The 26,903-nt window shown below is 34.8% G+C and overlaps 1 protein-coding gene across 2 annotated transcripts; it reads right to left on the reverse strand.

Moving 5' to 3' along the window:
- Window positions 1-1,955: 1,955 nt before the first annotated feature.
- On the reverse strand, window positions 1,956-24,849 carry Ddx52 (DExD-box helicase 52). 2 transcript variants are annotated; one of them, XM_076869977.1, is made up of 15 exons: window positions 24,741-24,849; window positions 23,462-23,660; window positions 18,179-18,309; window positions 16,978-17,163; window positions 15,405-15,548; window positions 14,613-14,724; window positions 13,231-13,303; window positions 12,523-12,726; window positions 11,122-11,212; window positions 9,052-9,174; window positions 8,789-8,939; window positions 8,560-8,635; window positions 7,805-7,876; window positions 5,547-5,639; window positions 1,956-2,398 (listed from the first exon to the last, which is right to left on the reverse strand). In XM_076869977.1, the coding sequence occupies exons 1-15, from the start codon at window positions 24,825-24,827 to the stop codon at window positions 2,338-2,340; spliced, it is 1,803 nt and encodes a 600-aa protein (XP_076726092.1). In that variant the 5' UTR covers window positions 24,828-24,849; the 3' UTR covers window positions 1,956-2,337. The 2 variants fall into 2 exon arrangements, with proteins under 2 accessions (XP_076726092.1, XP_076726093.1); XM_076869978.1 differs by having other exon boundaries at window positions 23,462-23,626; window positions 24,741-24,842.
- Between the last annotated feature and the right edge of the window lie 2,054 nt (window positions 24,850-26,903).

The raw sequence follows: 26,903 nt of genomic DNA on the forward strand, positions 1-26,903 counted from the left end.
TGTTAGGAAAGCAGTTAATTGCTCTAAATATATTTGGGCATGTTTTTCCTGTCATTTCCCCCTCCCTAAACAAACTACTAATCTGTAAAGTTTTTAAGCCCTTGAGTAATAGATTAATTAGAATAAACCTATTCACTCTTGCCTTAGGACTGAGAAATAATTTGTAATAAGTTTTTAGTTATTGGGCACAAACCACTAGTCAGGAACTTTAGGTGCATTTACGAGTCCGGTGTACCTGTGGAAAAAAATTATTTTAAAAAGTCAACATACCCTGATCATACAGCTATAGCAGTATGACCAAAATTCAAACCCAGGTCAGTTTGATTCCAGTCCTCGCTGCTTTTAACTAGGGGCAGCTATTCAATTTTATGTACTGTCTTTTCACTAAATTTCACTCCTCCCCTTCCTTGGACAATGGTGAAATTTATGTAGCAGATAGCTCCAACTGATATAAAGGAGTTAAAATCCAGTATTAATCTATCAACAAACCAATTTGATACAGATTTCTAAAGACACTTTGTGGACTGGATGTGCGCAAAGGAGGGTATACTTAAAAATGAGAAAATAAAGTAGCATAGATCGAGGATTACAGATGTGATCTCTGTGTCTGGTACACTTTGTTCCTCTTCACTGCCTATTAATTTCTGTATCTGCAGGACTCAACTCCGATGCCAACCTTCCAAGGCATTCCCAATCTGGGCTAGATGGCCCCTGATTATGCTTCAGCATCATGGCCTTACATCTAACAAAGCATTTGTACTTTCACTTATCTCCTTCAGTAATTTTAAGAGCAGGGATTGTGCTATGCAGCCAATCTTAATGTTTGTTGAAGGTATATTAATTATGAGTTTAACTTGAGACACAGAGTTTCATAAATGAAAAAAATTGAAGCTCTAAGAAAAAACATTCAAAGCCATACAGTTCACAAATGGCTTTGGACCAACACACCTACCTTCAGAATATAGAATCAGGACCTGTTTGCAAGAACAAACAAACATAAAATAATATGCTATCAGTATTTTTTGCATCCTGTGGCAATAGGTCCCATTTAAATAAATTCCAATGAATAATTCTGCCCCATGTAAAACATTCAAGACAGCGTTAACCTGTGTTGACTCTAGAATAAAAGGCTGAATGAGTAAATTTAATTTAAAAGTTGCTGATAACTTTTTATAACCAAGTCATTCTAAGATGTCACTCTAAGTGCCATACTTGTGGTTTTTTTTTTAATTCCACTGTACAAAAAAACTAGTTATTGAAAAATATCTGCTCATAGCAAATAGCCTCATTCACTATGTGATCATGATCCTTTATCTCTGACAGAGACTTGCTTACTCAATATATGAAGGGCCATCAGATCTCAGGAAAGATAAGCTGTAGGAGAATGAAACCAGAGTATATCAAGTAACAACATTCTTCCTTATTGGGATAAACTTAATGGGTTCAAGCAAACCGATATTAAATAGAAAAGAGCATGGTTAAATGATGGAGAATGAAGTAAAGGGAGAGGCTGATCATAATCTTGCCATTGCAACATTACAACAGCTAAATACAAGCTACCTTACTAATGAGGTGTAAGAATACTAAGGGTACTTAAACTGAGCACAACTTCAAATCCTAAGAAACTTGAGTAACCAGCCACAGAATAAGCATCTCTTTAGTGTGACCCACATCACAAAAGATCATCAAGAAACTGAGAAATATTGGGGCTGGGGTTGTAGCTCAGTGGTAGAGCACTTGTCTACAATGTGTGAGGCACTGGGTTTGATCCTCAGCACCATATAAATATAAGCAAATAAAATAAAAGTATTGTGCCATCTACAACTAAAAGCATTTTTAAAAAAATTAATATTAATAGAACAATAGTTTTCTTTTTGGTAGATAATCTGTGCTGCCTCCCTCCCCCCCCCCCAAAAAAAAAGCATGTGGAAGGGGCATTCAATCTCAAGGCTTTATTTTAAAATTTAATTCCAGATGCCTCTTTATAGCATACATCACACTTTCCTTCAAACTTGAAGGGAAAAATCCATAAGAGTTCACCACATTTGGATGTTATTTTTTAGCATAAACATTTGTTCTTCTATAAGAAGTATCTCTCTGGATTCAAACCACAAAAATAACAATGAATGTTACATTCATTGTGTGATTTTAACCTACAAATTAAAATTTGGCATGCTGCATTGATAGTTTATGATCATTTTTCAGTCACATGTAGTTGTAGTTGATTTCAAATGTTTGGTAGAGGTGATATTAAAACTTGAAGCATTCCAAGAAAACACCATTCATGCTGGTATCATATAATTATATTTCTGGGTTAGTCTTTTACAAAGTCTCTTTTTAACTTTTATCTTCAAGAGCTACCTTCTTTTTTGCTGTTCCGACTGGTGTGACCTTTTTCCTATGAAAAGGAAAGAGAAATTCAATCAGAAATTCTATATATATTGACTTTTCATAACTCTGAGGGTTTAATAAACACTGAAACTTGCTGAATATCAAAATATAAGAGGCACAGGAACACAAAGATGCATTAAACATGGTCTCTGCCCTATAGAAAATCATTATCACATAAAGGAGACAGAAACATCACAACAAACTACACTAATACAGTCTTTGATCACTTTCATACTTATAAGAAAGACAGATTCTAATACTAACTTAATAATAGAAGTTCACATTGATTCACTGCTTATTAAATACTAGACACTGTTACAAAGTATTTTACATGCATTAACCCAGGTAATCTTACTAACAACTTAGAGGATTCTATTATCCTCATTTTATAGATACAGAAAATGAGACAGAGTGGTACAGTAACTTTCCAATTATCTTACACTAGTAATAAATGTCAGATATGAACTAATCTGATACTATGGCCTAGTAACTGATGAATGTCATTAACTAAATGGTAACACAGCAAAAGGAAAAATTTTTGAAAAAATGTTTGCATACTATATTATAGTAATACAAAGTTCTATAGTATATATTAACTTTTCCAATCTTCCAAGACTGAGCAACACAGTTTGTATTATTTTTATTACTGGTACTAGGGATTGAACCCAGGGGCACTTAACCACTGAGCCACATCCCTAGCCCTTTATTGTATTTTATTTAGAGACAGGATCTCACTGAGTTGCTTAGGGCCTTACTAAGTAGCTGAGGCTGACTTTGAACTCACAATCCTCCTGCCTCTGCCTTCCTAAGGCATTCGGATCACAGGTATGCCACTGCTCCTGGCCAGCATTTGTATTATTTATATAATTATTTCCACTATATATAGGAGTAAAAAGATTTGGGTGAAGTGACTTGAACAAAGTCACAAAGGAAAGTAGGTATTAGAATTAGTTTTCTGGCTCCAAATTCGGTTTTTCCCTCTATTACACCAGATGGAGGGCTGAGGATACAGCTCAGTTGGCAGAGTGCTTGCCTTGCATGCACAATGCCCCGGGTTCAATCCCTGGCACCACAAAAACAAAACAAAACAAAAAAACAGAAAAGTCCTGGGTCTAATCCCAGTTACCATATAAAGAGCATACACCAGGTGGAGTTTATAGTGCCTAGGTAGCAAGATTCAGGTTTGTAGCCCACTGGGGAAGCTGGGCTAAAGGCATGAACTTAAAAAAGTTACCAGTCCTGTGAGGTAATGCATGCCTGTACTCCAGGTTACTTAGAGGGCGGAAGCAGGAGGATTCCAAGTTCAAGGTCAGCCTTAGAAACTTAGCAAGACCCTGTCTCAAGATAAGGACTGAGGATGTAGCTCAGTGGCTCAGTGGTACAGTGCCCCTGGGTTCAATCTCCAGTACTACAAAAAACAAAACAAGAATTATCAACAGAGCTATGTGCTAGAGCTACAGGCATGGAAGAGATCATTAATAGAACATCTACAGTGGAAAGGTAAGCAAGAACCAGATCAGATTGGGTCTTGTTTGTATGCTGCATTAAGAAATATGGTCTTCAAATGTATGAATTGCCAGATCATTGTAATGTCATGTGTAGCTAATAAAAAATAAATAAAATTTAAAAAAAAAGAAAGAAATATGGTCTTTAGGGCTGGGGTTATATCTCCAGCCCTATACCCACTTTAAGAAACAGTGGTAGAGAGCTTGCCTGGCAGGTGTGAGGCACTGGGATCAATCCTCAGCACCACATAAAAATAAATAAATAAATAAAGGTATCGTGCCCATCTAAAACTGAAAATAACTAAAATTTAAAAGAATAGAAAAGAAATATGGTCTTTAATAAGGAAGTGGAAAGAAAACCAAAGCAGGTGATATGACAAGATTTATACCAAGTATCATCAAAGTCTTTGCGCAGCTATTTTAATAACCCCTAGAGTATAAATGCTACAGACATAAAAATATTTAAGGTATAATTATTTAAAATGCTAATGTAGCTTATTAAAATTTGATATAGCCACTATCTTATGCTCTAGCTGATTTTTTCAGTTTTCATAAACACTGGTCAGTTGCTGCTCAGTGCCTTCAAAGATTGCATATGTAATCCTAACTTTGAGATCATACAAAGAATAAGGTTTGTACCAGTTCTGATATGACTACTTTCCTCCATACATAATAAAGAAATTATTAGAATCAAGCAACTTTATTAGAGCATATATCAACCTATTACTGGAACTTAAAGACTGCCATTTTTCTTAAATAGTAGAAAGAATAAGACTGCTCATTATTTTGGCCTACTCCTACCAAAACATGTACAATACATATTCTATGCTTTAAGGGAAAAAAAAAGAACACTAGACTAAGTTCCTATAAAATATATCCATGTAATACTTTTTAGAGCTTACAATATGCTTCAGCAAAAACCTAGGATTATATTGAAATTCTACCCAGAAAATAAAGCTGGTCCTAAATATTGGCTTCAGTTGTACATTGTGATGCAGACTGTGTGGAGAAGGTGGGCAATATCATTCTAATTCGAAGTGAAATGAACCCATTAAGAAAAAAAATTATTTAGTTGTAAATGAACACACAGTATCTTAATTTATTTTTATGTGATGCTGAGGATTGAACCCAGTGCCTCACACACCACTGAGCTAACTACACAAAGAACAATCTTAGCCCCCCATATTTTCTTTTTCTTTTTTTTTTTGGCACTGGGGATTGAACCCAGGGGCACTTACACATGGAACTACACGCCCAGACATTTAATTCTTATTTTGAGACAGGGTCTTGCTAATTTGCTTAGGGCCTCACTAAGTTACTGAAGCTGGCTTTGAACTCCTGCCTCAGCATCCCAAGTTTCTGGGATTACATGCCTATGTGCCACCACATCTGGCTTGAATCCGTATTTTCAAATATGGAAAAACCCAGGTCATTAATGTACATATATAGAAAAAAATTCAATATCAAATCATCTTACTTCCCAAATCACAGGCAACCTGAGATATTATTTTTATCACATTTTATAATGGACCATAGATCTATTAATTCTACCTCTAAAACTGTACCCTACAGAAAAATAATGCCTACCCTAACTATATGATTGAGTCAAACAGCAGCTTTTTTTTTTTTTTTTTTACCATATATACTTACCGTTTGTCTTTAGATTTCTCTAAAAAATATTTTGGAGTTGTACTAATACTTTCCCTTTCCAGTGGTTTCTTAATCATCTTTTTCTTTTGTTTGCTGAAAGTTACAATGTGGGAAAGGAAATAAATTAAGTGCAACTTCATTCAGAAAAACAGAAAAACAAGAGCTAAAATTCATTTTTGTGGAATGTATAAATATCGCTCCGGTCCTACAATAAATGGTTCCCACTCCTGCTGTATCAATCTACACAAGTTGTTCGTCACCCCCCGGTTATTCAATATTCCACACAGCTTATCTAATTAACATAAACTAGATACAGCAGTCAACCAATAAGGAATCTCCACACTTAATGGCTGTCTGGCCTTACTTTACAAACCACTCCCTCTGGCATTTTGCCAGGCGCCATCCAGACTTGTTTACAGACTCTAACACATTTTGATTCTTGATCACACAATTCATTTTTTAACTACTTACAGGTTTAAGGTGGGCTACATCCACTTTAATAAACTAGCATTTACAGAGTATCTCAAAGATACGATATATTCAACTCGACTTTTTAAAAAGGCACTGACTGATTAAAATAGGCAACTTTATACCCTTTATCAACAAGCATTAGAATCTGATTTTGGTCAGTTAACTGTTTTATATGATTTTATGAACTAAAATAACTCTAAGTATACTTCACTCACATTGAATAATTTTTTAAAAGTCTGAATAATTAAAATTTCAAGGATGAGAAAACTGGCAAGGAAAGAAAACAGCATTTACAATTATTTAGAAGCAATGTTTTTATCTTAAATGCCCTGAAAGTAGCAGTACTATTAGAATTAGAATGTCAAAAGATGGTACAAATCAATACTGTAGGAAAATAGTCTCGAAGACATATGTACACCCATGTTCTCAGCAGCTAAAATGTAGAAACAACCAAAGTGTGCATCAACAGATAAATGGATAAATAAAATGTGGTACATGCATACAGTGGAATACTATTCAGCCTTAAAAAGGAAGGAAATTTTCATTATATTGTATAGGGGAACTTTGAGGAAATTAAAATTATGGTAGATGAAATAAGCCTATCACAAAAAGATAAATACTGTATGATTCTATTTAGAGTAGACAAAATCAGAGACACATAATAGAATGGTAGATGCTGGAGCCTAAGGATGGGAAAATGGGGAGTTACTGTGTAATGAATATAGAATTCCAGTTTTTTAAGAGGAAAAGAATTGTGGAGATGGATGGTGGTAATGCCTACATAACATAATGAATGTATTTAACATCGGTGAACTGTACACTAAATGGCTAAGATGGTAAATTTTAATGTATATGTATGAGTATGCAAAATGAATCCCACTAATATGTATAATTATAATGCTCCAATAAAAAATTTTTAAAGATGATAAATTTGGGGGCTGGGTAGTAGCTCAGTGGTAGAGAAAGAACCTGCCTAGCATGTATGAGGCACTGAGTTTGATTCTCAGCACTACATAAAAAAATAAATAAAGTAAAGGTATTTTGTCCATTTACAACTGGAAAAAAAAAAAAGGTGATAAAATTTTATTATGTAGTTTACCCCATACTCAAAAAATAATAATAAAATAAGGGCTGGAAGTGTAGCTTAGGGGTAAGAGTGCTTGCCAATCATTAATGAGGCCTTGGTTTTGATCCCAGGTACCACAAAATACACTAATTAATTAATTAAAAATTAATTTTTAAAAAACCCCACACAATAAAAAAACTGAATGTTGAGCAAGAAACAAAGTAAAAGGACATATCTAGTTTGACACCATTTACAGGAGATCCCTGACAAAGATGGGTTGACTTGCAATTTGTAAAGCTTTATGATAATGCTAAAATGACACACATTCAGTAGAATCTATATTTTGAATTTTAACTATTCCTGACTAGCACTATGCAGTACAATATTCTCTTGCAATGCTGGTGACAGCAGAAAACCAAAGCTCCTAGGAAACCACTCAATCATGAGGTAAACAACTGATACTCAACAGAGTAGCTAAGCTATGATGTTCAGTAGGGGAGTAGATTAAATGCATTTTTGACTTACAATCTTTTCAATTTATAGTGGGTTTATCAGGATGAAACCCCACTGTAAGTAAAGGAGCATCTATGTATAAGATCAAAACCACTTAAAACTAAACAATATACTGTTGAAGATATATACTTATATTATGAAATAAAAGGCAAAAAAACAAAAAGTAACAATGTATATGCAAACAGAGAAGATAAATTCAAGATTATACCTTAGTAGTTTCTGGAAACCTTTTATGTACTCTGGTACTGGACATCCAGCCTGCTGTATAACATTGGCAACACTGAAAAGGAACCCCATAAACATAAACCTGTATCTTGTCAAAGTACAACATAAAAGGAACTATAACTACACAAAGTACTCCAGTAAAGTGTTCTAATATACAACAATGTGGATTACTGAGAAAACCATCTACTGGACTGAAATCATGTACTGATGAGTAACTTTAGACAGCAACCATTTTAACATTAATCAAGCCCTAAAAAACTACTAGGCCAAATCATGGAGGAAACACTGAATGAAGCCAGTATCATGCTTAAATTTATTAAGTGGTAGTATTTACTATGGAGTTGCATTAAACTTTTCACATATAGTAACTTATTCACTCCTCACAAGAACCCTAAATACTATTGTTATCCCTATTTCGTAGATAGAAAACTGAGGTGCATAGTTACACTATGTTGGGGTTGCTAAGGAGAACTCAGGTGGATCCAAAGCTGTTGGAATACACCCCCTACACAAGCATATGTGAAAGGCGCTCAAAGCAATACTACTTCCAAGTTCTAATAATAGAAGGAAAGATAAGACTATTCATTTTTCCTTTTTCCATGGCTAAAATTTAGCTGCTTAACACCATTAGCAGAATTTGGGACATAGCTATTTTGTAGTTATCTGTTAAAAAAAATACATACAAAAATAATGAGACAATTTTGCCAATTGGATACTAAGGTACTTTTCCTAATTTACCTTCTTAATAATGGTTTATCATCTTCAGTGAAAAATGTAATGGCTTTCCCCTTATGCCCTGCTCTTCCAGTTCGACCTAAGAGAAATCAGACCATAAAAAATTTTTTTGGAAGTTTCAAAGGGGACTCTCGAGGTTCACATAAAGAGTGATGGGTTTCATAGCATTAAAAAGTGAGTATTTCTAAAGAATAGATGAAGCACAGAGGAAGAAAAAATAAAGAGAACTTACCTATCCTGTGGATATATTCTACTGAGCTGGTCGGAAAGTCATAATTGATCACCAAATTCACACCTTTAAAATCAATCCCTCTTGCAAGCAAGGCTGTACAAATAAGAACCCAGATTTTTCCTGCTCTAAAACTGTGGACTGTATTATCTCTCTGTTTAAGAAAATAAATATTAAATGCTGTAGTACCAAGCTAGAAATGAAAAATGGGCACTTCATATATTTAATGCCAGTATTTCTTTAAGGTTTTGAAAGTACACATTTACCTGTTGTTGTGTTCTTTCTGCATGAATAACATCCACATTAATACCCTCATATATGAGCTCATGAAAAAGTTCTTTAGCCCTTTCAATGGACTGAACAAAAACAAGAACAGGTGGACTGAAACCCTTTTAAAAGAAAAGCAAAAGTTAGTATACATAACTCATAAGCAATAATACAACCAGACATATATCATAATATGATTTTAGTTCACAAAAGAACCAAATTCAATTTATTGTACTTTCACTGCCAAATGCCTCAGGCCAGTGGTCTAAATCTGCCTTCATCTTCCTCACCATCTATTCTCCACTTAATTTGAACTATATTATTCATCATGCTAATTTAAATAAACTTATCAATTACTTTTTAGTCACAATACTGGATGTCCATTCTGAAACAATCATTTCTTGGTTTATATGCCTCAGAATTTCGATTCTGCTTGTAATGTAAAAACTTGTTTCTTTAATTGTTATCTTAGTCTTTGGTTTTAAGTTCTAATATAATTTCTATCTTATTATATAAAATAAAATCTCAGTATCAACCTCTAAGCAGATTACTTTTATATTTATATCATTGAACCATTGAACCCTGCCTCTTTCAAACCAAGTTTCTGTATCTTCAAATGCCCATATTAGTACTTCTTAGCCTTTTTATTTTGGTTTACACACTCCTTTTGGCATCTAATGAAAGTGATGAGGCTTTCTAACTGGCAACCACTTATTCACACAATCTGACATACAATTCACAGACTTCCCAAAGTTCATACATTGCTAAAACAAACAAACAAACAAACAAAAAACCCAAAAAACAAGAATCTCTGCTGTATTATGTCTATATGATTATCTTTGAAAACCTTAAAATTTTCTTGCGGCAAGTGATACCTTTAAGAATGTTGATAAAATGAACACATATAGAATTTATTATGTGCCAAGCACCATTTTAAGTACTATGTTTATATTAACTCAAATACTATTAATAGTTCTATGAGGTAGATATTATTATCCCACCTTACAGATGAAGAAACTGGAACAGAGGGGAGTTAAATTGCATCAAAGTACAATGTTGGAGCTATAATCTTAATCCAGGTAGTCTGGCTCCAGAGTTCATGCTCTTAACCTCTAAAGCATACCACTTATATCATTGACAATTACTTACAAACACCTTATCAGCTGCCACACTTGTTTATTTTCTCCTTATCTCTGCTCAGTCTAATTTAACGGCCTAGTAATTATTTTCCTCACTTTCAGCCTTTTTCTTTACACCCCGTCTTACATACTCTTGTTTGACTAATTTTCCTTAAAAATTATGTGGCCACATTCTTCAGAAATGTCCAGGGGTCTCTCTCAACCTGACCCTAACTTCACTGTCCAACCTAATCCTTAAATTCCCACCATACACCCTGCCTTAGACGTGTTACCTCTTCATTAGTCTCCAAACATATAGTATGCACTGCCACCTCTTCAAGTTTTATTCAGGCTGCTCTCTGAGCTGGGAACACTTTCCCCCTCCACCATTTGTCCTATAGACCCTCTTTCAGGGCTCTGATTAGCAGGATACCTTGTATAAGACTTTCTCCAACCAAATGAGCTTACCCCAATAGTCCATTATGACTCTTTGGATGCTTTTGCCTTTTATGGCATTTTATCACAAACTATATTATATAAGTATACTTAACTTTATCCCTTAATTAAGACAAAATTTCAGGGTGCAGAATTTATATTTCTTTTTGCTTAGTATATATGACCCACAGTACTTAATTTTTAAAATTATGGCTTCTACTTGGCACTTACCAAGGTACAACAAAAGAAACCCCCACTCAGTCTCTAACTCATTCTATAATGCCCCAGTTCTTATGTAACGAACCAGCAAAAGGATGTGGGGATGAATGGGACATATATACATAGGGGAAAAATACGCTTTTAATAGCATCAGGTGGGTCTTCTCCTAGCCAACTCTGAGGCAGGAGAGACAGACTCACCACCACTGGACCACTAAGTAAGAGGCAGTATGATGATGAGGTATTGCGGAACCTCCCACCAGGTAAGACTTGGTAAACCTTACCAAAACCCACATACCTTTTTAACAAGTTCTCTCATGGCCAAAAGTTTTCCAGTCTCAGACCCAACAAAGAGAAGTTCTTGTTCTACTGTCTCTACTGCAGAATTCCTGAGGAGAAAATATATCTAGTAGTTCATGAGAGCCACTTTTTGCTTTCACAACTGAACTCTAAAATAATAATCAACAGTTTTACACAGAACTCCATAAAATCAACTTTTCTACCGTCAACATAAGTAAATATTTATACATTAATTTGAAAGTAGAATTGTTATTTTAAAATGTTTTGTTCTACTTATAAAAATGTTAACTTTTGAGGAAATTTTTAGGAAATATTCAAGTTATATAAGCCAGGCACAGTGGAACATGTCTATAATCCCAGCTACCCTAGAGGTTGAGGTTGGAGGATCACGAGTTTGAGGCAGCCTGGGCAACATGGCATATCTCCATCTCAAAACAAAACAAAACATACAACAACCATAAAATAACAATATATATTATAAAAAAATAAATAAATTACCTACAATTCTACCATTTTAGAATGAATTTTTATGTTTTATTGTATTCTAGTCACAATTTTTCTGTGATTATTTGTTAAAAATTCTAAAAATAAAATTACTGGGTAAAATAATGAGAACATTTTCAAGGTTGTTATTCTGTATGGCTAAACTTTCTTCTTAATGATTAGAGGTAGGTTAAATATATAATGACGATTAGAGGGAGAGGTATTAAAGCTTCATTTTTTCCCATTCTGTTGACTGCCTTTAAATTATACTTATGGTAAATTGGCTCTGCTTTCTTTTTATGAATTTTAAGTTTAAAGCAGACAGTGTATTCTTTATTGTCCCATTTTGCTTCTTTTTTTGGCGGGGTCGGGGGGATGGAGTCTCACTATGTTGCCCAGGTTGACCTTGAACTCCTAAGCTCAAGTGATCTTCCTAACTCAACCTCCCAAGTAGTTAGAACTACAGGTGCATACCACTACATCCAGTTTTCTCTTCCATTTAATATGATGTCACAAGAAATTTTTAAATATAGCTACAGTCTTTATACTTATTGTTTCATTGTTGTATAATATTCTGTTTGATCACAGTATAATTTCCCTATACTGCTTTTTACCACGATATATTTATTTAATATAAAATGCTCTCCTAAATTAACTTCTGCCTCCCTTCTTCCTTCCTTTTTTCTTTTTTGGTGCTATGGATTAAAGCCAGGGCTTCACACATGATAGGCTCTACCACTGAGCTACAATGCCAGACTCTACCAAATTATTTTTAAAAAGGAATTATAAATCAATCAATTATGATTTAACAACAACAACAAAAATTTCTTTAAGTAAAACTCAATCTCCTTGAGTCTAAGAATCACGTGTATTTGAAAATAAATCAGTGGGATAATGTGCAACAACAATTAGTTACCTTGCTCCAATGGATATAGTAATAATATTGTCCAAGTTGAGTCTGCACCACTGTTCAACATCATATGCAAAGGTTGCACTGAACATAGCTCTTCTGACCTTGTGGGATGTGCAGGCCAGGAAAATGAAAGCCAGTTGGTCTCTAAACCCAGTTTTGCCATCTTCAAACAGTTTGTCTGATTCATCTACTACCAGCCACTCAACACTAAGAAATAACAGAACAATTTGTAAACATTAAACTATAAGATCCAAGATACTTCATTAAACTGTGGGGACACATGAGGAAGTCAAACCATGATTCTGCTTTTCAGATCCACTTTTTTATGTTAGAAAAAGGTATCATACCAGAAAAAGATATATAAGAAAAATAAGCATGAAAAATGTAAAAATGTAAAATAAACCTAACTCAACAAACCTATTAGGTTCAAAAATGAGGTTCCATTACAACAGAGTTTTACATAAATCTCACGAACGTCATCATTTTGCTGAAAGATAAGCAAAGGTCTAGGGCAATCAAAATGCTTATCAAAATGTTCTTCCAGACTAGATAGTTATTTTCTCTGAGTTTAATGAAAACTATTATTCTCTACATCAACAATGATTTAAGTTAGCAGATAAGCTCCAAAGGGAAGTAATACAAGTAATTGAGAATAAAATATAACCAACTAATGAAAAACACACATGAAGGACATTAAAATATTATCTGTACCTTGTTAGGTCTATTCCTGGTGGATCTTGCTTCAATAAATAGATAAGTCGATTTGGAGTAGTCACAAGAATATCTACAGGAAACAAATGGTAAAAATTGCAAAAAATAAGTCACATCACTTTTGTGTGTGGGGGGTGGGCAGGGGATGGAGTATAGTACTGGGGCCTGAACCCAGGGGTGCTTTTCATTTTGAGTCAGGGTCTTGCTAAGTTGTTGAGGCTAGCCTAGGACTCAGGAGCTTCTGGCCTTAGCTTCTTGAATCATTGGGATCACAGGCCCACACCAACACTGGCTAGGTATATCCCTCTTTAAAGAAATTAAGCCCTCTGAATCTCAAGTCAATAACGTTTCATTGGAAGGGGACAGAAAAGTTACTGACATAAAAGTTCTTCCTTATTAGAAAGCCAATAAACATTTTTTTTCCATGATAGCATAAACTACTGTATCTCTTTTATTTATTTGGACAGTCTTCTCAACTTCTAAGAGGCAAGAATAATATACAATCAACAATTTGATTTTCAAAATCCCTCCCCCCACACAGAAAAATCCTTTTTTTTTTAATATTTATTTTTTAGTTGAAGTTGCACACAATATCTTTATTTTATTCATTTATTTTTATGTGGTGCTGAGGATCGAACCCAGGGTTTCGCGCATGCGAGGAGCGCACTCTACTGCTAAGCTACAACCCCAGCCCTGTAAAATTCTTTCTTTAAATGAAATTTTACTCAAAACTTAAAGGTGAAAGACAAAATCTGATTATCTGGCTGCTGTAAGGACAAGGAGGTAATCCATTCTTACCTGCAAGAGTATTTTCATGGCAGATTAAAAATCAGTACTATAAAGCAGGGTTTCTCAGCCTCAGCACTGTTAACATTTTAGGTCTGATAACTTTTTTTTTTTTTTTGAATTTTTTAATATTTCTTTTTCTTTAGTTTTTGGCGGACACAAGATCTTTATTTGTATGTGGTGCTGAGGATCGAACCCAGCACTGCGCGCATGCCAGGCCAGCGCGCTACCGCTTGAGTCACATCCCCAGCCCTCAGATAACTCTTTTGTAGAGGTCTACTGGGTATTATATAATATTTAACAATATCCCTGGCCTCTACCCACTATTAGCTATTGGATTCCCTTCCAGTTGCAACAATTAAAAATGTCTACAGATATTCACAAATGTCCCCAAGGTGAACAGAGATAGGAAAAATCATCTCACCATTGGTATATATTTATATTGCCATTGAGTGGAATAGGGAGGACATCTCTTTAGTTTCTTTAAAAATAACACTAATTACATACATGGCTTTTAACAACTCTTATGTGGTAATTAGGATATTTACAACTTCCAAATCCCTGCTTGCTCTATATCCCAAGCATGAATTTCTTACCAAACTTCTTAGATGATTTAGGTCCAAATTTCTTGGCTGCTACTGCTGCTTTGTGGATCATGTGTATCCTAAATCCTGTTCCCTCAGAGATTTTAATTAACTCTCGATGAATCTAAAACATAAAATGATAAAGAGATGAGGTGCTACTTGGACAGGGTGGATATGCTTTACATTATTAATAAATTTATCAACTCATGAATACCTCAAATTAAACCTATAATGTGCTGATTAACCTAGCATATCAGCATTTTAGAATTTCAAGACCAAAGAGGATTCAGTGGTTTTTTTCCAAGACCTAATAAACTAGTTTCAAGAGATAAAACTAATATTCCTTCAATCTGTTAACATATTGTTCTTTTTAGAATACAGAGTATTATAAGACTATTTCATACTTTGTATGTGTCTTATATTAAGCAAATTGATAGGGTGGAACAGCTCATAGTTTTACTTTCTCAAAAACTAAGATAAGGTTTCATTTTTTCTAAGTAGAAAAATAAAATTTTAGAAATATATCACAGGAGCTTTTCAATTTCAAGCATCTTAAAACATTTACTTTTTCAAAGTATAAATGATAAAATCATCATGTTTTAGAAAATTATAAGAAGTCTTAAAAGACTGGTCCATATGCAGTAATATACAGAACACTCTATACAGAATATTTGACTATGACAAAAGACATGGGTCTTATTATTTTTTTTAATGGGCCTTATTCTTTTGAGATCCTTTTAATTAACCTTGCTAAAACCAATGAAGCAAACACAAATGCATTCACTCAAAAGCTGTAAATCATACCTGGCTGGCAAGTTCTCGTGTTGGGGATATAATTAGGGCTCTGAAGCCTTTATTTGCAGGTTGTTTCAGCTGCATTAAAATGGGAATGCTAAAAGCTAAAGTCTTCCCAGATCCTGTTGGAGCAGAAGCCAGAAGTTCCCGACCCTGAAAATGTAAAATAAGTACAAGGAAAAGTACATAAAAATTCCAGAGCCTGATCAAATTATTCTATCAGTCATAAAAACAACAAAATTAAATTAAATGATCCAGTTGTTCAAGTCCTATTCACTTTCCTATCTTTTTCCATATTTGCTTTTCTATCACTCTCCATTCTTGTTATCACCACCCCAATAGTCTCTGAGCATTGGTGTTTAAGTCCATTTGAGTGAGTGGACAATGCGAACAACTAAAATCCAAAGAGAATTACATCCACTATTTCCAATTTTTCTTCCCCACTGGACTTTTTCATAAAAGCAAAATCACAGAATCAACTTACTATCCTCACATCTGTACTGCTCAATCCTTAAGGAGAATTCTATTAAATAATTAGGTTAGAAATCAAAAGTGGCAATGACCTGACAGAGGAACTTATAAGTAACAATGCATTGTTGAAATTCACTAAACTGTGCACTTAAAATCTATGCATTTTATTATACATGTATTTAAGTAATCAAAAGTATGGAAAAAGAAACTAAGTTGGGTTATGTACAAGAATTTTAGAAGGCATTTGTTTCTGAAATAGCTTCTGGACATTAAAAACCCAATTAACAATGTAAAGATAAACATACTCCCTATCCTCAGAAGATTCAAATGTTTCAAGAAAAAGAACAAGCACTCTCTCTACTTCCTGGCTGCCATGAGCTAAGTAGCTTTCCTCAGCCATGCCCCTTCAGCCACGATGTTCCACCCCACCTTGCGCCCAGAGCATTGGAGTCAGCTAACCATGGACTGAACCTCTGAAACCTGCTTAAGTTGTTTTTCAGGAAAAGCTTCCAAAATCCACTCAAGGATGGTATGAAACCAGCTTTTCAAGAATGGATGTGCATAGAAGAAGGCAGATCACCCAGCCCTTTGATGTTTTAAGCTCAAAATCCCCCATCAGATGATGATACCTTCTGCCAAACAAATGTGAACTGTGAAGAAGCATGATAATTATCTATACTGGTACAAAAGAACCCTAAAAATTTCCCTTCCTACCATCCCACTAACAATCAGTTTCTCCCTTCTCCCTTCCTTTTAAATTTCTCTAATACTAACTAATCAGGGAAGCAGATCTGAGCTTCTGGTCTTTTAGCCCAGTGACACACACTGAGCAAAACACACACACATACAGAAGAAAACGAACACACTAAAACCATGGAGAATTGAGGTTGGGCTGAAGAGGCAAATGGTATTGATAAAGGAAAAAGATCACATCTAACTATAGTGATCAGGACAAGTTTTACGGAGGCACAGGCATTTAAAATGGACCTTAAAATCAAGTGAAGGATTTTAACAGGGCAGATAAGGCAGAAAGGATTTCAAGGAGAGGGAAGAGAATGAGCAAACACACAGACAAAGGAACGTTACAGGCATCTTAGACCTTCATACTCACATGCAGCATAACTGGAATAGCTTGCATTTGAATTGGTGTAGGTGTTTGGAAGCCTGCATCTAGAATGTTCTGAAGCAATCGAGAATTTATTTTATATTCCTGCTCCAGCTGCTGAAATGTAGTAATTGGGTCAGGAAGATCGGTTCCTTGGATATGAATCTTGTGTTTATTCCGGAAGAAGTTTATCTGAAAAGTAAAGCAAAGGGGCCACCATTGATATTGTCAAATAAATACATTCTCAGATATTGTAAAACAACAGTAAATGTTTCTGGGATAAGCTTCGGCGGCACATGAAACTTTCTGATTAAATCCAAGTCTCAAAGCAACATAGATGGTAGGTATATTTCATAGACAGAAGACCTTCCTAATAAAAGTACCTATGCTTTCTTCTTATTAATGTGTTACTGCCATAGTCATACTTATACTCTTACATAACTTCTACAAGGTAAGCACTGAATCCATCTATTTTCTTTATAGTATACAAATGCCAATGTTTTTCAATAAAATGCTTTTTACAACTCTCTTAAAAAAACTCTATTTATTAAAACTGAATGCCAAAAGTGGAGTTTAGAGGTATTTATTTGGTATGTGTCCTCATTCTCCGTCTCAAAGACAGCCAAATTCTAGTTTCTAGAGTGAAGCAGGCTGCAGTGATCCCTATAGTTAGCTAGCTATACATACATCTCCATCAGCAACATGGCAAGTGTATAGCAGACGCAACAATGATATATTTGATGTTTCTTCTATATCCCACTTCCTTTATTCTGTCCCTATAGAACAAGTTTCTCAAGAAATCTAACCTCTTAATCCCTGTCTGAGGAAATCTTTCTAAATCAGTGAACTCAATATAGAAAGAGAGCCAAATTTTGTTTATCAAACAGGGTTAAGAAATTTGAGAAATTTAATTCTAAAAATACTAGTAATCTTAAAATTTGAGCAGATCAAGAATTGCTAAACACACATATCTATACCTATCTAAATAGAAAATCTTCAATTACAACTTTAAGCTTTTAATTTTTTCCACAATAGTACAAATATCTATTTGCTTTAATTTATCATTAAAATAAAACCTAAACCTAAAAAAATATAATTATTCTTCGATTTTAACATTTCCTTTTACCAGAAGAAATAACCCAACTTTAGTGAAAAAGTTCCTGCCTCAGAAAAACATAAACTTTAAGGGCTAAGACATTTTTCTAACCTTTTCCTTTCTGAGATGTTCCAACTTTCCCGAAGTTAGTTTATTCTCTCCTTTAACTTTTTTATCTTCAATCTTTGCTTCCACAGATGATACCCACTGTATACTATTATCTTCTTCTTGAGAAATAATTTCTAAAACACATTTTTAAAATTAAAAGATTTTAAGTACAACCGTCTTAGAGGTAGCAAACAGGTCATACTTTCACCTGAACAAGAAAAAATAACAGCTGTGCAACTAGATAAGAGAAAGTAATAGGCAAGTTGTGTTGATAATCAGAGCTCTGAAGCTCACTCTCTTTTCTTTGTTGGTTGCTTCAGCTGCATAATATGTAAGTGAGATGACTGCATACTTGAAAAGAGAGAATTCACTGAAAAAAACTACATGATCAGTAAGGCAACCAGATTCTTTATATCCAACAACCAGCTAGAAAGAGGATAAAAGAAAGATTTCACTTACAATAACAATGAACACAACAAAATACTTAGGACTACTCAATATTGTAAAGAGAGCAATTCTCCATGTATCTATAAATAACACAGGTTTAATTAAAAAGTAGATAGGATTGTTTTGGTGACTGGACTAGATGACTATCATTAACATGGGGGAACAAATAACGTAATAGTAACGTAAGAGAAACCTCAAAAACTTTAGGAATAATGAGCAACATGTCCCACTGGAATTTTATTTAAAAAATATTTTTTAGTTGTAGATGAATACAACAGCTCCTTTATTTATTTATTCTTATGCAGTGCTGAGGGTGGAACCCAGTGCCTCATGCATGCTAGGCGAGTGCTCTACCACTGAAACACAGCCCCAGCCCTCCACTGGAATATTTGTTTTTCCACTCCACTGAACTTAAGTGACATATAATAAACTGCATATATTTTAAAGTGTATTTTGGGACTGGGAATGTAGCTCAGTGACAGAGTGCTTGCCTAGCATGTATGAGGCCCTGGATTCAATCCCCAGCACCATACACATATAAGCATATAATTTGATGGGTTTTGATATAAATTAATTAAGCACTCAACACATTCATGGTTACTTTCATCAGTCCAAAAATTTCCTCATGGCCTCCTGTAATCCACTGCTCCATCCCTAGACAACTTCCAATTTAATTCCTGTCACTACAGATTAGTTTGCCATTTTTAGAATTTTATATAGTTGGAATCATGTAATATGTACTAATTTTAGTCTAGCTTATTTTATTTGGGATGGTTATTTTGAGATTCATTTATGTTAAAGAAGGTATCACTAACTTAACATGTAATTACTAGGTAGTATTCCATTACTGGACATACAATTTGTTTATTCTTCCTCTGCTGAAGGACATATAGATCATTTCCAGTTTGGGACTATTACAAATGAAGCTGCTATGAACATTTGTATACAAATCTTCCTGAGGACACTTTTTTCCTTTCTCTTGGGTAAATATCTATGAATGGAATAGCTGGGTCATATGATAGGTACACATTTAACTTAAAAAAAAAAAATCCCTGTTTTACAAAGTAATTGTATTATTAGCAACAGTGTGAGAGTTTATTTCTGTACATTCTTGCCTACATTTGGTATAGTCTGTCTCTTATTTCAGCCATTCTAATGGGTATGCATTAGTATTGCATTTCATTTAAATTTGCCTGATAACTAATGATTTTGGATATTCATCTTTTATATACTTATTGCCACGGGGATATAATCTTTGATTAGTGAATACAAGTTTTTTGTTTGATATACATGTTGCAAATATTTTACTCCCTATGGCTTGACTTTTCATTTTCTTAATGCCCTCTACTGATGAGCAAAAATGTTTAATGTCCAATGTATTGATTTTTGCTTTATGGTTTGTGCTTTGGGTGTTCTAAGAAACCTCCACATACCTCAAGGTAACAAAGATAGTTTTCCTATTTTCTTCTAGAATCTATCTTCTATAGATTTTGCATTTCAATCTGAGTTATTTCAAGTTAAATTTTGCATATAGTCTGAAATAAGGGATGACATCGACTTTTCTCCATACCAATCCTACAAAATTTGTCAAAAAGACTTTCCTTTCCCAACTGAATTGCCTTAGCATCTTTGTTGAAATCTAACTGATTATATATATATACTCTCTACTCTGTTTGATCTATTTATTTCTTTGGTAATATCAACTACCTTGATTTGTAGTTAGTTAATTTTATATTAAGTCCTGAAATGAGATAGGGTTAAGTCTTCCAACTTTATCTTTTTAAAAACTACATTGGTTATATGAAGTCTTTTGATAATTTCTACAAAAAAGTGCTGCAATTTTAATTGAGACTATACTAATTCTATAGATCACTTCAGGGAGAAAATAGTTTCCCAGTCAAAAACATGATATGCCTTGCTGCTCTACTGGATTTTTATTTTCTTTTTCAAATATATTATAAGGTCACAGTGATAAAATCAAGCCGATATTGGTGTACAAACACAGAAATACCAATGGAAGAGGAACAAAGCCTAGAATAGACCTGAATATTAATTAAAGTTGAATATAACAAAAGATGTATTAAAATACAATAGGGAAAATATAGATTATCAAGTACTTTATCACAGGATCAAAGATTTCAATACAACAAAATGAAACTACAAACAAGAAAGCAAGAGAGAATTAAAAAAATAATAAACTTAAATGTCAGAACTTCCCCTACCCCTGCCCAAGACATAAAAGAGAAGATAACTTTAACCCATAAAATGGAGGAAAAAGTAATAATAATAAAGGGCACATGAAAAACTGGAAACACATTAACATATTAGTTTTAATAAATTGATAAATGAATGAATAACCTGGCACAAAAAAGGCCAAAATACATGAAGAGAAAATTCATAGAAAGAGAAAATTCTCATATATTGCTGGTGTCTCTCATGATAAATAATTTTTTAAAAGTATACTCCTGGGGTTGGGGTTGTGGCTCAATGGTAGAGCGCTCACCTAGCATGTGTGAGGCACTGGGTTTGATCCTCAGCACCACATAAAAAAATAAATGAATAACATAAAGGTATTGTGTCCAACTACGACTAAAAAATTTTTTTTAAAAAGTATATTCTTTAACAGTTGGCATTTACATACCCAAATCATTACCAATTCATAAGATCTTGAATTTTCCAATTAAAAATACATATATGCACAGGTTGTGTGGTAGACTCCTGTAATTCCAACAACTTGGGAGGGTGAGGGAGGAGGATCACAAGTTTGAGGCCAGCATGGGAAACTTGACGAGACTATGTCTCAAAATAAAGAATAGAGGACTGAAGGGGCTGGGTTGTGGCTCAGCAATACAGTTCTCACCTAACACAAGTGGGGCACTGGGTTCAATCCTCAGCACCACAGATAAATAAATAAAATAAAGGTATTGTGTCCACCTACAATTAAAAAAAATATTAAAAAGAGGACTGGGGATATAGTTCAGTGGTAAAGTACCCTGGTTTAACCCCCAGTACTGCTATATAAATAAAACAAAATTTTAAAAATAGATATATGTCTATATATTTTATCATACATCAATGTTCTATATATATTTGATGCTAAATGGTTCTAGTATCTACTTGTATTTCTGGCTACCTAACACTTAAATCCTTTTTCCCAAGTTTCTTGCATGTTTTTCTTATTAATAGTGGGGAAAGGTTTTATCAAACCTCCTTGCAGCCACTGCAATGACTACAAAATGACATTTATATGATAACAGTAAATTTCTGAGAATACAATAAATATCTATCACAAGGGAACTTGCCAAATCAATTATGGGCCAACCCTACAATATATATATGATAGGATACTACACTGTGTTACTATAAACAAAATGGTATACTTCCTACTGACAAAATGTTTCTGATGAATAATTCTATAATTTAAAGTAGAACATTTCTGGTAACACTGCAACAACAAAAATGTAGAAGTGACCTAAATATCCATCACAAAGGAATCTGTTAGATTCTGTTGGGTGAGATACTGGGGACTGAACCCAAGGCCTCACACATGCTAAGCGTGTGCTCTATCACTAAGCTACAACTCCAGTCCCTTAAATCAGTTCTTAAGACAATTCTGGAATGCACAATGAGATACTGTGCTGTGTTAAAAATTAACAAAGAGGACATTTCCTATTGATTCCAAACAATTTCCAAGATACTTTTTTTTTTTTTAAAGGCTGGTCACCATGGCATGCACCTGTAACTGGTGAGGCTAAAGCAAGAAGAGTGAGAGTTCAAGACCAGACTGGACAACATACAGACTGTCTCCACACAAAAAAAACAAAAAAATAGGGGGATAGGAGGGAGGGAGGTTCATATTACAATTTATATATAGACTATTCATGTTTATAGACTATATCAACATGTAAATAGAAGATTCATATTTTTAAGGAATACATTAATATATATGAATAAAATATCTCTAAAAATACACAAAAGAAATTGATTAGCAGTGGTTATCCCCAGAGAAATACAGGACTGGAGATAAAGCGAGAAGAAAATTTACTTAAGTTATACAACTTAAAGTATCTACTTCAAAAAAAAAACAGTACAGGGCCAGAAAACAATAGATGTAATAGAAAAAGAAAAGTACTCCTACAGTATGAGACAGAGGGTGGAAATCCTATGAAAAAATAGGTGAATAGTAAGACCTCCCAAGTCAGAAATTTTGAAATGTAAATGTCCAGTAAAGCATATGAAAAGATGCTGAACCCCACCAGTAATCAAGAAAATATAAATAAAAAAGTTTTATTCATTAGATTGGCAAAAACTTTAATCCAATAATATTCAGCATTAACAAAGGTGTGGGAAATCATTTTGTAATGTATGTTGAAAGGAGTGTAAATACCGTTTCACCAAGTGCTTCCACTTTGGGGATATTATTCTACAGAAATAAAAGCACATATGCAAAAGGATATATGTATGAATACTTTTACTATAGCAATCTTTATCATAGCAACTACATGGAAACAACCTGAATGTCAACAACTGAAGAATGGATATATATTGTTTGACTTATAAGCATACATCTTTAGTTTGTGCGTGTGTGTGTTACTGAGGATTGATCCCAAGGCCTCAAGCATGCTAGGCTAGCACTTTACCACTGAGCTATATCCCCAGGCATTTTTATTTTGAGAGGATCTCACCAACTTCCCAAGGTTAGTTCCCAACTTTCAATCCTCCTGCCTCAGCCTCCTGAGTATCTGGATTACAGATGTGAGTCACCCCACCCAGCTAGTATGTACTATATTATATCTGAAAAAAATTCAATAGAAAAAAACACTGAAATCCAACACTAACCTGAAATCTGCTTCCTCCTCTTTTTCTTGTTTGGCTCCCTCTTCTTTTCAGTTAGGCCCTCTTCTTTTTTCTCTTCATTTTGGAGTTCCTGGTGTGTTTGTGATACTTCACAATCACCTAAGACAGACTTCTTGTTTCCAAAGAAGTCCAGTCCCTGCATCGCTTCTGAAGAATCAAAGTCATATTTCCTTTTCCCAACCTAAAACCCCCAAAAATTTAAATGAAACCTGACAGAATAGTATTGCTTTCATCCAAGAAGGATTTGCAATAAGAACATAAAACAAATGACTTCCCAACTTTTTTATTCTTTCACCAAATATTTGTGGAGCTAATGAGTATGTTTGGGCAAAAGGAATCTAAAAAGACTCCTTTTTTTGACTTTATAATAGTAACAATAATCATAATAACATGAACTCTTACATATATTTACTCTATGTCAAGCAGATTTCTAAGCATTTTATATATATTAAATTACTTCATTCTCACAATAACTCTATGTATAGCAAAAAAGAGCAGTATTACAGATGCAAAAAGCAAGGCATTACGAAGTAACTTGACCAAGGTCTAGAAACTATTAAATGGCATTTGAACCCAATACATATTACTCAAGAACAAATATAGATCCAGCATTCGGACCCAGAAGATGTGGCTGAAGAACTACAGTAAACTGCAATCAAAAGAAACACACATGTTGCACGGGGCGGGGGTGGGGTGGAAGTCTGGGGTGGTGTCTCTATTCCCTTATAGGGAGGTTGACATTCAAAAGCTTTTCCACACCGGATCTCAAATGATTTTTCTCAATTGTCACTACTTTCCCTATGTAAGTTCTCTTACTCCTAACTTACTCTTCTCATTGGTCACTTAAGGTGCCGCGGGTTGGAGCAATTAAAAGAACCACGTCCGATACAGCTATATGCATATCAAGCCAAACCTGGTCGACTATAATGGAAAAAAAATTGTTTTTGAAATTCCTTTCCACCCGTTTTGGGAAAAGTTCCTTTTAAAAGGAATTCCGATTTTGTTTTGAATAAGAAGTAGGGAAAGAGTTTCTGCATCAGGATCAACCAAGTCTACCAAAGGCTCTAAAAATATTCATTCGGAAGCGAGAACTGGCTAGGCCTGCGAGTAAGCTGAATTCCCAAAAGAGGAAAAATGCCCCACGGAGGGGCAGGGCCAGAACATGGGGTCTCCGGGTGCGTCGGCTCCCTCCGCAGCGGGTTTATTCTCACACTCCTGCTTCTTCTCAGTCACTCCGGCCTCGGTCCCCTACGCACAGTACCTGGAATCGAGCTGCGTCTGCTGAGAAGCGTTTCACGTCGAATTTGGCTCCCGCGCCTAGACGGCGAAAGAGATCGTGGACATCCATTCTTTACCCAGAAAGCTTCGCGAGCTCATTGCGTCTGCGCAGTCGACTTCCTTTTCCGGACGGCCTTGCTTCCGGCGGAAGTGGCTCCGGGGGCGGAGCCTGCCTGTGATTGTGGGCTGGGTGGTATATCGTCGCGTAGTCCGTCGCTACTTATAAATCCCCTCAAAAAAATGTTAGTATCTTCTTATGCCCAGGCCCTGTTTAGATTTTTTGGGGAAAGTCTGGTGAAAAACATCTCAAGATTCCTGTCCTAAGGGAGCTTACATTTTAGCGGAGACAGAAGATACTGTTAACAAATTAACAAGACAACCTAATTTTGGTTATAGTTCACTACAGTTTCCCTCTATAGTCTACCAGGTTTGGCTTGATATGCATATAGCTGTATTGGACGTGGTTCTTTTAATTGCTCCAACCCGCGGCACGTTAAGCAAATCGAAAGGTGTAATTGGTAGAGAAGAGTGTGGAGGATTGCTTATAGCTAGAGTAATCAACTCGTAAGTAGTGATATTTGAGCTGAGAGAAGGCATCCCAGATAGAGGAAATACGTGTTGGAAGAAGGAAAAAGATTTGGAACTGTGGGAATAGAAGATCAGGGTGACTGGAGCCAAGCTGCAGTGAGAGAGTGTTACAGATAGAGTTGGAAGGATAAGTAAACTAGATCTCAAAAAATTTTGTAACCAGATCATGATAAGGAATTTGAATTTTAATGTAAACATGCTAAGAAACTATTGAAAATTTCTATATAGAGAGCAACATGATTTAGTTTATCATTTTATTTTTTATTTTATTCATTGCATTTGTGGTATGTAAAATTGCTTACTTCAGTATAGCCTCTCTTCTGGAAGTCATGAACTCGGGGATCTGTTTGCTTCTGTGTTCTGTCTCCAGTTTCTGGGCACGTTCCCATCCAACTACTTACCAGGCTTGATTCTGCTTAGCTTCCAAGATCAGGTGCATTCAGGGTGGTACATCTATAGATAGTTCCTGTGTGCTCTCAAAAAAAAAAAAAATTTGAGGAATGAATAAGTGAATGCTTGTAAAAAGATTACTCTGGCTATTTGGAGAAAGAACCATAAAAGGGCCAAGAGTAGAAACAAACTAGTCAAAATAGGAGTGATGGTGGTAACTTGTTCTATGATAATATTTGTGTAAATGGATAGATTTTGGTTACAGTTAAGTGGGTAGAACTTAATGTAACTATTGAATTTCACGTAGAGGTGAGGGAAAAGGAGGAATCAAAGATCATCCCTAGGCTTTTGGCTGGATATATGATGTGCCATTTACTGAGCTAAGAAAGACTAAAGAAAAACAACTTTTGGTGGAGTTAAGAAATAAAGGGTGGAATTGTTAATTTTTGCACACAGTAAGCCGTCTAGTCGATTATAGTGAAAACATTCAGCCAGGTAAGTAGTTGGTTCTATAAGTTTGAAGTTCAGGAAAAAAGATCAGGACTGGAAAAATAAATTTGAGAGTCAACATATAAATGGTACAATGGAGTCACATCCTACAATCATTTAACTTCTTAAAATTTAGTTGTATTCATCAAATAGTGTGAGTGATTCCCTTACATCTGAGGAGAGCAGGTGTGAGTGAGTGTGAGGTGAGAGAACAGCAAACCTGCTGTTCCCTCGGGTGGATTCAGTCCCTGAATCACTCTTACAGCAGAAATACCTTGCTATTCCAAGTATGTCTACTCCCTAAAAATAGGAATTTTCCAAGCACATTATTTATAAATAATAGATAAGTAGAAACAATTTGCTTGTTAAAAACAGTTTGTTTCAACATAGAGGAAAAAAATCAATTGTTCAGGCTTATTAGGAAATGGACTGTTGATCTTCAGTTTGGCATGTAAATATGATCACAGCCATGTATATAATCAAGATGCATGAAATCACAACCACTGTACCTTATGGGTAATTAAAAGAATTTTTAAGAAAAAAATCAAATTCATGAGATTTTTTTTCTCCATGAACTAATTTATAACCTTATCCCTGTACAAGTAGTGACAAGCTTATATCCAAAAGCATGAATATGAATGTGGTCACTGAAAAAGTGTAAGAAAAAGGAACCCAGGAC

The sequence above is a fragment of the Callospermophilus lateralis genome, chromosome 11 (genome assembly GCF_048772815.1).
Source record: "Callospermophilus lateralis isolate mCalLat2 chromosome 11, mCalLat2.hap1, whole genome shotgun sequence".
Lineage (NCBI taxonomy): Eukaryota > Metazoa > Chordata > Mammalia > Rodentia > Sciuridae > Callospermophilus > Callospermophilus lateralis.

Bases quoted from the DNA above. Each gene is read 5' to 3' on its own strand.
- Ddx52 (XM_076869977.1), bottom strand. From the start codon at position 24,827: ATGGATGTCCACGATCTCTTTCGCCGTCTAGGCGCGGGAGCCAAATTC. The intron at 17,164-18,178 runs GTTAGAAAAATG...TTTACTTTTCAG, and splicing joins AACATCTCAGAAAGGAAAAG to ATAAACTTCTTCCGGAATAA. The intron at 15,549-16,977 runs GTGAGTATGAAG...TTACATTTTCAG, and splicing joins CTATTCCAGTTATGCTGCAT to GGTCGGGAACTTCTGGCTTC.